Source organism: Gossypium raimondii, chromosome 2 (genome assembly GCF_025698545.1).
Source record: "Gossypium raimondii isolate GPD5lz chromosome 2, ASM2569854v1, whole genome shotgun sequence".
In the NCBI taxonomy this organism is placed as follows: domain Eukaryota; kingdom Viridiplantae; phylum Streptophyta; class Magnoliopsida; order Malvales; family Malvaceae; genus Gossypium; species Gossypium raimondii.
Genome location: NC_068566.1, coordinates 44,644,476 through 44,655,542, shown reverse-complemented (window position 1 = coordinate 44,655,542; position 11,067 = coordinate 44,644,476). Strand labels below are relative to the sequence as shown.

Sequence of the window (11,067 nt, the reverse complement as noted above, 5' to 3'; positions counted from 1 at the left end):
GGACACGTGACATGGCATTGATGATGCCTTGGTCTATTTTTCATAAAATTATTTAAAATTTTTAAAGAAAATGTAAAATATATATATATTTTAAAATATGAAAGGCATTATAAATTATAGAAATATTGTATCTAAAAATTAAAAATATTACAAAAAATTTAAATTCAAGATAAAATTTTATATCTTTTTCAAAAATTTTCATAATTGGAAGATCAAAACAAAAATATGCTAATAGTTGGGTGATTAATTATATACTTTATACTAGTTATTACTGTCTATTATGGTTGTTCAATTATAAATTCAGACATTTTAAGACTTTAAAGTAAATTTATTTCGAGCTCGAATTAAATCAATATTAGATTTAGATTCTGACAGACTCGAACTTTTTTGGGCTTAAATTTTTTCAAACTTGAACTTTCTCAAACTTAGATTGTTACGAGTTTTTATCGATACGGACCGGCTTGGGCCTGTTTCGCAAGCTCTATCTCTACTTGCATACCAGATATATCATAGCAATCCAAGCACCACGAATAATGGTTTTCTAGAGTCTTCCCTTAGGAGTTGTTTTGTGATCCGTTGCAGCTCCCTAGCTCAACTTCCTGCTTGTCTTTGAATCCGTGTGCCATATCAGTTTTTTGGAACTACAATCTGCAAATAGATGGTCTTCAGTCTCCCCTTCTTGCTTGCATAGAGGGCATGCATGTGGCATGAGTGTTTAGGGATAAAAACCTTGGACCATGCCACTGGCGAGGTCGTAAGTATATTCCAAACTGCTGCAGCCTGATACTTATTGCTAGCAAAAGGCCATATAAACCCCGGAATCCCTTGAGTTACTACTTGCAAAGCACCAGGCCTTAGTTGCATAAGCTTCCTCCACTTCCAGTTTCACCTTATTCTTTAGAGTGAGAAGCCAGAAGATAAAAGAGAGTTTATATGTCTGGCCCAAAAGAAAAGCTCACTGGTAAAATTTATTTATGGGTCAATCAATCCATTTATTCAGTAACAATGTCTGGCCCAAGTACTTTCAACTCTTCCAACTTCAAATTAGGGTGAACCACCACCATTAACTAAAAACAAAACCAATAAAAACATACATAAAGCGGCAAAGGTTAGCCTAGCCGTTCGTTCATGGAGGCTTAAGAAAATTTGTTCACAAGGTACGATATCGTTTTCCGTGTCTTCCAGCTTTTCCAGTTTTGTTCCTAAATTTGTGTGTTCCACTGAAGTGGGAAGTTGAGAATGTCTAAAGAGGCAGGCTTAAATCTTAAGCTCAACAAAAAACTAAAGGTTTCTTTGGGGAAACCTAAGAATGACATTAACAGGGATGCAACTAAACCTAGTGTTGAAAAGGACGGTGTTATTGGTGGGAAGACCAACTCTGAAAGTAGAAGACTTAAGGATGATGGGAGAAGAATGAGAGTTGATTCTCATAAGAATTTAGAGGCAACCCATAAGAAGGTTTCATCTGGAAAACACTCAAAGACGGTCAAGGGTGCCTTAAACAAAGAGAGAAAAAGCTATGGCAAAGCTTCTCCTCCCTTAGAGAGAGCTACTTCTCGTAACCCTAAGAATGGCGGCACTAGAGCAAAAGAAATAGAAATAGATAGTACTCCAAATGATTCATCAAAGAAACATGCCAATGCCAGAGCCAACTCAACTAAAAAAGTAGTTCGGGTTAGAAAAAGCTTAAAAACTGATTCAGAAGTTGTAGATGATAAGCCGAAGAAAAAAAAGCGGGTAATCCGTTTAGATCCTTATGATATCTCAAACAAGCGGCTTGATGATGGCATTGCAACTGATGGTCAGAATTTTTTCCAATTTGTCTGCTGTTCTTATATTTGCACCTTGTTTGGAGTGGATTTTTTCTTAAAACTTTTTTTTTCTTGTTGCTGTTTGTTTGTTCCTGTCTAGAAAGTAAAAAGGACAAGAAAAAGGATTTGGAAGAAAATGCTGCCATGTCAAAGAATGCGCAATTCCGTGGAATACAGCCCAGTCCCTCCATCCTTTCCTTTGTGGAAGATAATGTAATTTGTATGCGCAGTGCCTTGAGATGTTTGAACTGTACATTCGCATCATTTCTTGCTACCATTTTCCTGCATTATGACTTTTGGTAATACCATTTACAGTTGTTAGGGCGTAGACGCTCTATTGAGATCCAGAGAGCAGGCTATAACACTGAGCTTTCTGCCCCATTAGATAATATCCCTTTTTCTACCAATCCGGAAAGGGAACGCATTGAGGAAAATGTATGTTTTTGATTAATGCGATAATTAGCTAAAAGTTCTTCATTTTGCTGCTGTGTTCATTTATAGGCCATGTCTTTGCAGATATTTAGGAACAAGTTGCAGTTTTTCGCTGCTGCAAAGGTTTCATCTTCATTTCCTGCTCCTGATAGTCCTGAGATCGCATTTGCAGGTAGACACTTGATATTTTTCATTTTTTCCTTCCAGATTTGTTCGTTTTATTTTATGTTTTGCTGTTTTCTGGTTACCATACGCTCTTTATCTTGATGGCTTCAAAAGTTTTCTTTTCCTTGGTATTACATGTTAAGGTCTCATTTACCAATTGCAAGAGTCTATAATTTTCACAGTGTCTATTATACGTCTCAAATGGGAAAGGTGTGCACAGGAGCTATGACAACCATGCTCTCTGTATCTGTACTCTTTTCAAGATTGCCTGTAGGGCCTTATGATAAAGCTGCTGGAATGACTATTTTTCTTCAGTGTGTGCTTTCTTTCATAATTCAATGTAATGAGTTTTCTGAGAGATGGGATTATAATGTTAAGCTGGTTTCACACTCTGCTGATTATCAGGGTGTTTTTTTTATGACCCATATGACTACTTGTTGTAGTCTCAGAAAGCTTATACATGTTTATTCATGTTAAGAATGATACATCTTTATTGCCCTTGTCAGGGAGGTCAAATGTTGGGAAGTCATCTCTGCTTAACGCACTTACCAGACAATGGGGTGTTGTACGGACATCAGACAAACCAGGCCTCACTCAAGTGCTCTCAATTTTCTTAAACTGTGTTTTAGTTTCCTGGGAATTTATCTTTTTTGTTGAAGTTACAAAAGCTATTTTGTTGCAGAGTATTAATTTCTTCCAGTTGGGATCGAAGCTCTGCCTGGTTGATTTGCCTGGCTATGGCTTTGCTTATGCAAAGGAAGAAGTTAAGGAGGCGTGGGAAGAGCTTGTGAGTACATGATATCTGGATCCAGCCTTTTCCTGCAACTGCTTCATATATATACGCATTAGTCTTTGCGTTTTTAACACCTTATTGGTGGTGAACACCATAATTAAATCTGTGAGAGTTATTAGTTATTAGGTTGCTAATGAGTAGTGAGCATGATTCATTTTGTCAGTTGTTGGACGAGGTAGACATTTGTTTTTGCTGAACCAATCAAGTGTTAGGCAAGTTTTTTGTGTACTGATAGTCGACTGTGGGAGGCTGAAATTATTGGCTTGGGATGTTTCCTGAGTTGAAAATTTGAGAACTGACTTAGTTAAAGAAATCTGAGTCTAGGCTTTAAACTTTTTCCATCTTGCAAATTTCTTGTCAAAACCAATTAGTTAGGACTTAACCTCTTGCAATTAAGATACTTTGTTAACTGTTACAACTTGCAGGTCAAGGAGTATGTTTCAACAAGAGTTGGTCTAAAACGAGTGTGCCTGCTCATTGATACAAAGTGGGGTATGAAGCCTAGAGATAATGAACTCATTGATCTCATGGAAAGGTAATATTTTTTCCATATCAAATTGGTAACTTTTAAGCCTGCAATGCTATTTTCTTTGCTTAAAAAGTAAAAGGTATGGAATGTAGTGGAAACTTAATTTGGTATAATAGTTTCATCTCATTTGGTATAATAGTTTCATCAGGATTTTGTGTCATAAGATTTAACAGTCAAGATCCATTATTTGGTAAAGAAGAAAGGACCCGCCTGGCAGTGATGTCAAGGCAAGCGCTAAGGCGCAGTGTAATGGCCGTTACTGACTTAGCCACCTCAAGGCGAGGTGACTTCCATCAGGCGAGCGTCTGGTGTGCTTTTTGGGTGCCTTTGTTGCAAAGCCAGGTGCAAAAAAAGTGCGCCTCACTAAAGAGCTGTTCCATTCCCCTGTTTATCTTCTTTTTTTTTTTCATTTTGACTTTTAAAAGAAAAATATAATAAATGACTCTTTTAATTAGTTGTTGACCTAATTTTATTATATAAAAACCTAGTTAACTCTTAAAAGTTAAAAAACTTTTCAAGAGAAGATGAAGGAAATTTAGAGCTAGTTTGTGATAATATATTTAATTTCGTTCTTATGGTGTTCTATTTTACAATACATTAAGTAAATTATTAAAACTTAAACTATTGAACAATGTTTTGAATCTATAAATTGAACCATATTAAAATTTCTCTTTCTTTTACTAATTAATTAATACTTATTAATTATATGTATTAGTTACATATGTTTATATACATTTTACATTTATATTTATATTTATACGTATATGCTTGCGCCTCAGGCTATATAGGGGTCTTCGTGCCTTGAGTGTGCCTGGCATCCTTGACAACATTGCTACCTGGGGGGGGGGTAGGATCATTATTTGCCAGTCTGGTGGCAGTATGGTATGACCATGCAGCAGTCTTGCATGTTTGTTCATGTTTATGCATAGAAGGAACATTAACCACACTAGTAGTATTACATGTATTTGTTTGTTTTGTTGATTTTTCGATTATTAATATACAGATCTCAAACAAAATACCAGATTGTCTTAACCAAGACTGATACAGTGTTCCCAATTGATGTGGCACGTCGTGCAATGCAAATTGAAGAGGTGCTTTGATGCATTGATGTTTACGTTTTGATTGAAATTAGCAACTTGCATTTGAGACTGACCAGTTTCTAAAATCCTTTTGTTTTTGCAGGGCCTCAAGGCAAATAGATCTGTAGTTCAACCTGTGGTATGAAGAAACAAATTTGTTTACATATTTGATGTACAGTGAATTATTGAGTAGGAGGCCTATGTACATGAATTTTGGTTTTATTTCAGATGATGGTGAGCTCAAAATCCGGAGCTGGTATCCGAAGTTTAAGAACTGTCCTCTCTAAGATCGCTAGGTTTGCCAAGATCTAATTGTGGCCAGGTGGTTATTTTGCATCTTTTCCATTAATTGTCTCCTGTAGTTCTTGAACTGTTAACTTGAAGAAATTAAAAGCATTTTGGATTCTTTAGATGAGAACTGATGAAATTTCCCCCAAACCTGTAAACTGTGATTGCCAGGTATCATCTACTAATCAATGGCATCAGGAATGACTTCCAACTTGATAGATTTACCTTTTGACTAGTTTTATGTATGTCTTAAAATTTAACCTCAAACTCATTGTTTCTGGTAGTACTTTGGTGCTGCTTTAATTGGAATAAAGTTTCCTTGCAGGATGTGTCCTAGTGCAGATGGAACTACTTCACTGTTGGCAGGTGACCTGCCCTTGTCGTTGTTGTCAGCTTGAAGTTATTTAATCAAAGAGGAATTGATATTATTATGTAGAGGTATTGGTGGGTTGTCTCACTCTTTCTGTAGCATAAAATGAAACTGTTTGAGGGATTTTTATGATTGTTTCTCTTTTTTTTGTAAGATTTCCCAAAAGAAAAGCAAAATGAAGAAGTGTTGAAAACTTGTTACGTGATAAACTAGAACTGGTATTTGACAAGTGAAAGGTGATAGGACTAAGATGGGGCTATTTTTGTGGAGGTGAATAATTTGTGTGCAGGCACCATGACCAAAAATGTCAGAGAAAAAAGAAATGGGTGCGTTTGTAAAGTATATTTTGCCAGCAAACCAAGTGTTTTGGGCCTTTTTCTTATAATATAGATGAGAAATTCACCAAAATAGTTCAAGTCAGAACTTGGAGATCCGACTTTCATAAAATTTTTCCCAGTCAAAGTCGTTTCCGTTAGACTTCCATTGCTCAAATAAAATTTGGAATAATATTACAAATGGTACTCATGGTTTATCAAAGTTTCAAGATAATTTCTTAAAAAAGAAATTAATAATTATTTGTAGCTCTCATCATGTGTTTTTTTAAAATATTTTACTGTATCTTTATATGATATCTATCAACCCTTTGACCTTAATTAGTTTATTATTTCTTTCTAGACTTAATACATAATTTGATATTTGAGTTTGACACTTTTTATTAATGTAGTATTTGTATTTTTTTGTCTCATGTGGTACCTATATTTGATAAAAGTTACACATTTTGATATTTGAAGCTACTAGTGTTAATTTTTAGTATTTAATTGAGTTCTAGAGTTGATTTGTTGAAAAATCATAATTAGTTAATAATATTAGCAATTAACTTTTATCAAATTAACCTTGAAACTCAAATTAAATTACATCCTTTTGGTTGTATTCAACAAATTAAGCAATTTTGCAATTAACGCTAAGCTTATTCTATTAACAAAATTATGAAATATTTAAAGCTAATAATATTAACAGTTAACTTTCATCAAATTAAGCACTAAAAGTTAACATCGTTATCTTTGGATACCAAAATATATTTTTTGTCAAATACAATTACTAAATTAGACCAAAAAATAACATAAGTATCACATTAGAAAAAAGAGTGTTAAACTCAAGTACCAATTATATATTAAGCCATCTTTGTATGATAACCTAACTGATTAAAATGAAGGCTTAATTATACAATTGGCCCTTGAACTTGTCACCTTCTCCCACATTGGCCCTTAAACTTTTTTTAATCCCATATTGACCTCTAAACTTGTTAGATTTTTTTGTAATGACGTGACTTGCTTAGCCTATCAATGATCGTCATATGTCATTGTTTTTTTTCTTATTTTTCAGAAAGTAATATAAATTAACATCATTATTATTTGTTTATCATTCTATTAAATTCATTAAAAGTGATTAATAATTTCACTCACCTCTCTTAAATCATCAACTTCCTTTCCTAAAAACCATATGAAGGATTAAATGATTGTAATGAAATTCCTTCAAAAAAGAACTTTTTGGCTCATCCCAAAACAGAGCTATGGCAATATCCAATCGGTCCATTGCTAAAGTTCCACTTTTAGATGACACAATTAAAGGCTGCCTTGATCTCAAAGGCCGCCTTGCGCGCCGTTCAAACTCCGGTGGTAAGGGATCAACTTCTTTCATCATTGCCCTTGAAGTTTTTGAAAGGTTTGTTTATTAAGAATTACTTCAAACCTCATAACATACTTGATGGTGCTTCTGGGCTTGTCCACTGTTGTCACCGTCACACAAGTTAACTGTAACATTCTTCATCCATTCTAGACAACCGGTACAGATGAAAGATACCACCGAAACATGTATGAGTAAAAAATTTTAGATTTATTTAAGAATTTAAAATTTAAAATTTAAAATATTTTTAAAAATTAATTAAAATATGTTTTAGACTAATTGAAAGTTTTAAAAATAATTTAAAATCATTTAGAGTTTATTTGGAGTTGATCGGAATCCAAAACTGGCTTTGGAAGGTCAAAATAACTTAAAATAATGCAATGCTAAAACAAGCGCGATGTTACGACGAGGAATATTTTGACGTCGCGATATGACTCACTGAGTTAATGAGGTTGCGACAAGGTGAAGCACGAAGTCGCACTGTTACAACTTCATGATTGCGACGTGCCTCATTGAGTTCACCCAAAAACATTTCAAATGTTTTTGCAAAGCCCCTTTTATTCATGGTATGCAGATAACCTATTTAAAGAACTCTTAATTTTATATAAAAACTATTACAAAACACTTTAAAATCACAACTAATGATCTCAAAAGTAGAGTATTCATGCATATCTTCGATTAACCAAAAGAAAAATAGTATAATGAAATACCAATTAGAGCTTTCAAGTTCACATTCAAATAACATTTTCAACACAAAAAAAAGAAATATGAAATTAACATATTTAAATGTAGACACCCTAGTACATGTCACAACTAAAAATGCCATTTTCATACTCTTGAATATCTCAATGAGAGTGTGATGTCCCACCTATGTCTCTATCTTTTGGTAGTCAGCCATCGGATGCTCAAGATATAGCATCTCCCCAAGTGGACTTGTAGACGTCATATTAGTCTTTCAATCAGTTTTCTCATTTCTGATTAGACTAAGGACATGTTTAGGTTCATCTACTAATACAAGCTGTCTTTTTGTATTATAATCCGACCACGTAGTACTGCTTAGTATTAATTAAACATTAGATAACCAGTGGGTCAATATTTGCTTCCATTTTGCTTTGTATGCAAAAACATCGAGGGTAATATACAAAGAGTATTAATGTAATTAATGAATATTATTATTAAACCAATTTGTTCAAAAAATACAAGTAAACATAGACAAAAATACTACACTTAGGACATCAGATCCAACAGTGCAACCTAGTGGTTATATAATTAAAGGATAAAAACATAAAGTTTCCAAGTTGCTAAGATCTATTTATGGACTTAAGTAAGCATCCCACTCATGGAATCAGAAGTTTGATCAAGTGGTAAAGACTTGCCAATTTGAGCGAAACGTTGACAAACCTTGTGTTTCTAAATGTATGAAGGATGGGAATGTAGCAGCCTGTTTTCAGTAAAATTGAAATAGTGGTTTCAGGACCATAAATTCGAGTTCAGAAGGAAAATCATTTTAATATTATTTCATGATCTGCATTATGATAGGAATATCGTATGAAAAATTCGTAAAGAAATTTTACCGATTACATGTTTAATTGATAAAAGGACCAAATTGCATGAAATGCAAAAGTTGAGTTCTAGTAGCTATAAGTATCAAATAGTTATGGAATTCAAAATTTGAGGTCCTTATATGACAAATTGAACATTAAGAAGAGTTAGTAGATAAGTATGATGATTCATCCATGGAAAATTAAATAAAAGGACTAAATTGGAAAGATGAAATAATAAAAGATGATATTATAATTAAATAAGAAATATCATCTTTTATGTCATCTTTCCCAAATTAAATACATGGAAACCCTAGTTATGGGTTTTGAACTCAAGAAAGCTATTTTGGCTTAATTAGGTATGTTTTCTTGTCCCATTTTTAGTAATTTTATATTTCTAAGATCGTAATAGCTTAATCTAGCTATCTCGGGATTAATTTGTAAAGTTATTAAAATATTAAAGTTTTTCTATGGATGAGTATGTATGAATTATGAAGTTTTATGGTAGAAAATGAAAGCTTATTGATAGATAAAGAACTTTTGTAAAGAGAATTTTGATGAAATTATGATTTAGGAACTAAATTGAAAAGTTGTAAAATTCATGGAAAAATTTTGAATTTTATTTAATACATGGGCTGCTATTGCGACGTGTAAAAATCGGCTAGGCTTGGAATAAGGATTAAATTGCATGAATTTCATTTTCCGAGCCTAGGGATGAAATTTGAATTAATTAAAAGTATAGAGGCAAAATGGTAATTTTACCTAAGATGTGAATTGGATTGAATTGAGTATGAATTGTATTAAAGTGATGTTAAATTCATTCATATAAATCTGGATAGACCAAATACAGAGTTAGATCGAGGAAAATAAAAAGTGTCGGATTAGTAGATTTTGCATACACGAACAATTATCGAGGTAAGTTCGTGTAACTAAATTTTGTATATTTATATGTTTGAATTGAATGTTGTATATGTGAATGGTGTGAATGCCATATATATGAAATTGATCACATATCCGATAATGTCCAAGAAATATAAAGTCATGTTTGAATAAATAAAATTCGATGGATACTGGGTTCCCGTATTGGTTGTGGTCCTGCATATGTTGCAGACACACCACAGCTCGAAAGAGCGTCCGGTTACTAGCCCTCTCGAGCTTCCCATTAATAGCTCTTCGGAGCATCCTGATCGGTTGTGATCCTGCATGTGTTGTGGACACACCGCAACTCTTATGAGCGTCCCGATATATGGCTCTTTGTGAGTTTCCTGATTAATAGCTCTCCGGAGCTTCCCAATATGGCTCACTTAAACTTCCCGATATATGACATCCGGAGCTTTCTGATTAATAGTTCTTCGGAGTTACCCGTTATTAGCTCGCATGAGCTTCCTGATTATGACTTTTATGAGCTTTCCGTTATACAGCCTGGATAAGCTTCTCGTTACATGGCTCATATGAGCTTCCCGTTATATGGCTCGAGAGAGAGCTTACCGCTTATGTGCTCACATGAGCATTCCCGAATATGAATTGACGGATTACAGATTTGTACACTTCGAGTGTACTACTTGGGTATCCATCGATATTATAAATGATTCAACAGACAAAATCTTGATATGAAAAAATAAATGAATTCAAAGTGAATCATTATCCGTATATACATGAAGTATATAGAATTGATATATGAATGCAAGATGTGGAAAGTTATGAACATGGAAACTTGATATTGTTGAGCTCATACATGTTCCTTGACATTTATATGAAATATGTGTCTAACATGGTTGATGAGGATATGTGCTAGGGCCTTTAGCCATCTTGCTTAAGTATGCTTTATATGCTTACCTTAATTGTGATTAAATGGTAAGTTAAATTTCATGTTATACGAATTTACTAAGCATTAAATGCTTACTTTGTTTTATTTCCTCTGTTTTATAGTAATTTGGAAGCTCAATTTGGTTGGAAGCTGGTCAGAGCAACATCACTCTATCCCTCGGCTCATTTCGGTATAATTAGTAAATTACTTTTGGTTATAATGGCATGTATAGGTTGAATTAGGCCATTAATGGCATGTATGTGATTTTGGTTGTAACTAGCCATTGGAATGGCTTATGATAGATATGATTTGAAGAGTATATAAGAGTCTATATATGGTTGATATGTGTTTGAAATGGATGAGTGATAGAAATCATATGGATAAATTGATGAATAGATGAAATGGCATATTTAGTACAAATATGTTTTTATATGTATTAGATTAAATTGATAAAAATGAAGACTTGGTCATATGTATTAATATGTCATATATGATACTTGGTATTGGCTTGATTTGGATGTATTATATTGGCTTGAAAATATGTTTAAGTGTTTATATAGGTGGAAGTC

At 33.5% G+C, this 11,067-nt stretch overlaps 1 protein-coding gene across 8 annotated transcripts; it reads left to right on the top strand.

The window, feature by feature from the left end:
* The first annotated feature begins 1,060 nt into the window (after nucleotides 1-1,060).
* On the top strand, nucleotides 1,061-5,852 carry LOC105789059 (uncharacterized). Of its 8 annotated transcripts, none has more exons than XM_052627611.1 (12): nucleotides 1,064-1,801; nucleotides 1,912-2,024; nucleotides 2,127-2,246; nucleotides 2,328-2,415; nucleotides 2,915-3,195; nucleotides 3,627-3,736; nucleotides 4,734-4,821; nucleotides 4,913-4,948; nucleotides 5,038-5,131; nucleotides 5,269-5,339; nucleotides 5,423-5,535; nucleotides 5,622-5,852. In XM_052627611.1, exons 1-9 carry the CDS (start codon nucleotides 1,240-1,242, stop codon nucleotides 5,119-5,121), a joined length of 1,482 nt encoding a protein of 493 aa, XP_052483571.1. In that variant the 5' UTR covers nucleotides 1,064-1,239; the 3' UTR covers nucleotides 5,122-5,131; nucleotides 5,269-5,339; nucleotides 5,423-5,535; nucleotides 5,622-5,852. The 8 variants fall into 8 exon arrangements, with proteins under 8 accessions (XP_052483576.1, XP_052483571.1, XP_052483574.1 ...); XM_052627614.1 differs by having other exon boundaries at nucleotides 5,412-5,535; XM_052627617.1 differs by having other exon boundaries at nucleotides 1,066-1,801; nucleotides 2,915-3,006; nucleotides 3,091-3,195; nucleotides 5,423-5,852.
* Nucleotides 5,853-11,067: the final 5,215 nt, after the last annotated feature.

Bases quoted from the DNA above. Each gene is read 5' to 3' on its own strand.
- LOC105789059 (XM_052627615.1), top strand. From the start codon at position 1,240: ATGTCTAAAGAGGCAGGCTTAAATCTTAAGCTCAACAAAAAACTAAAG. The intron at 1,802-1,911 runs GTCAGAATTTTT...GTTCCTGTCTAG, and splicing joins TGATGGCATTGCAACTGATG to AAAGTAAAAAGGACAAGAAA. The intron at 2,416-2,914 runs GTAGACACTTGA...TGCCCTTGTCAG, and splicing joins TCCTGAGATCGCATTTGCAG to GGAGGTCAAATGTTGGGAAG.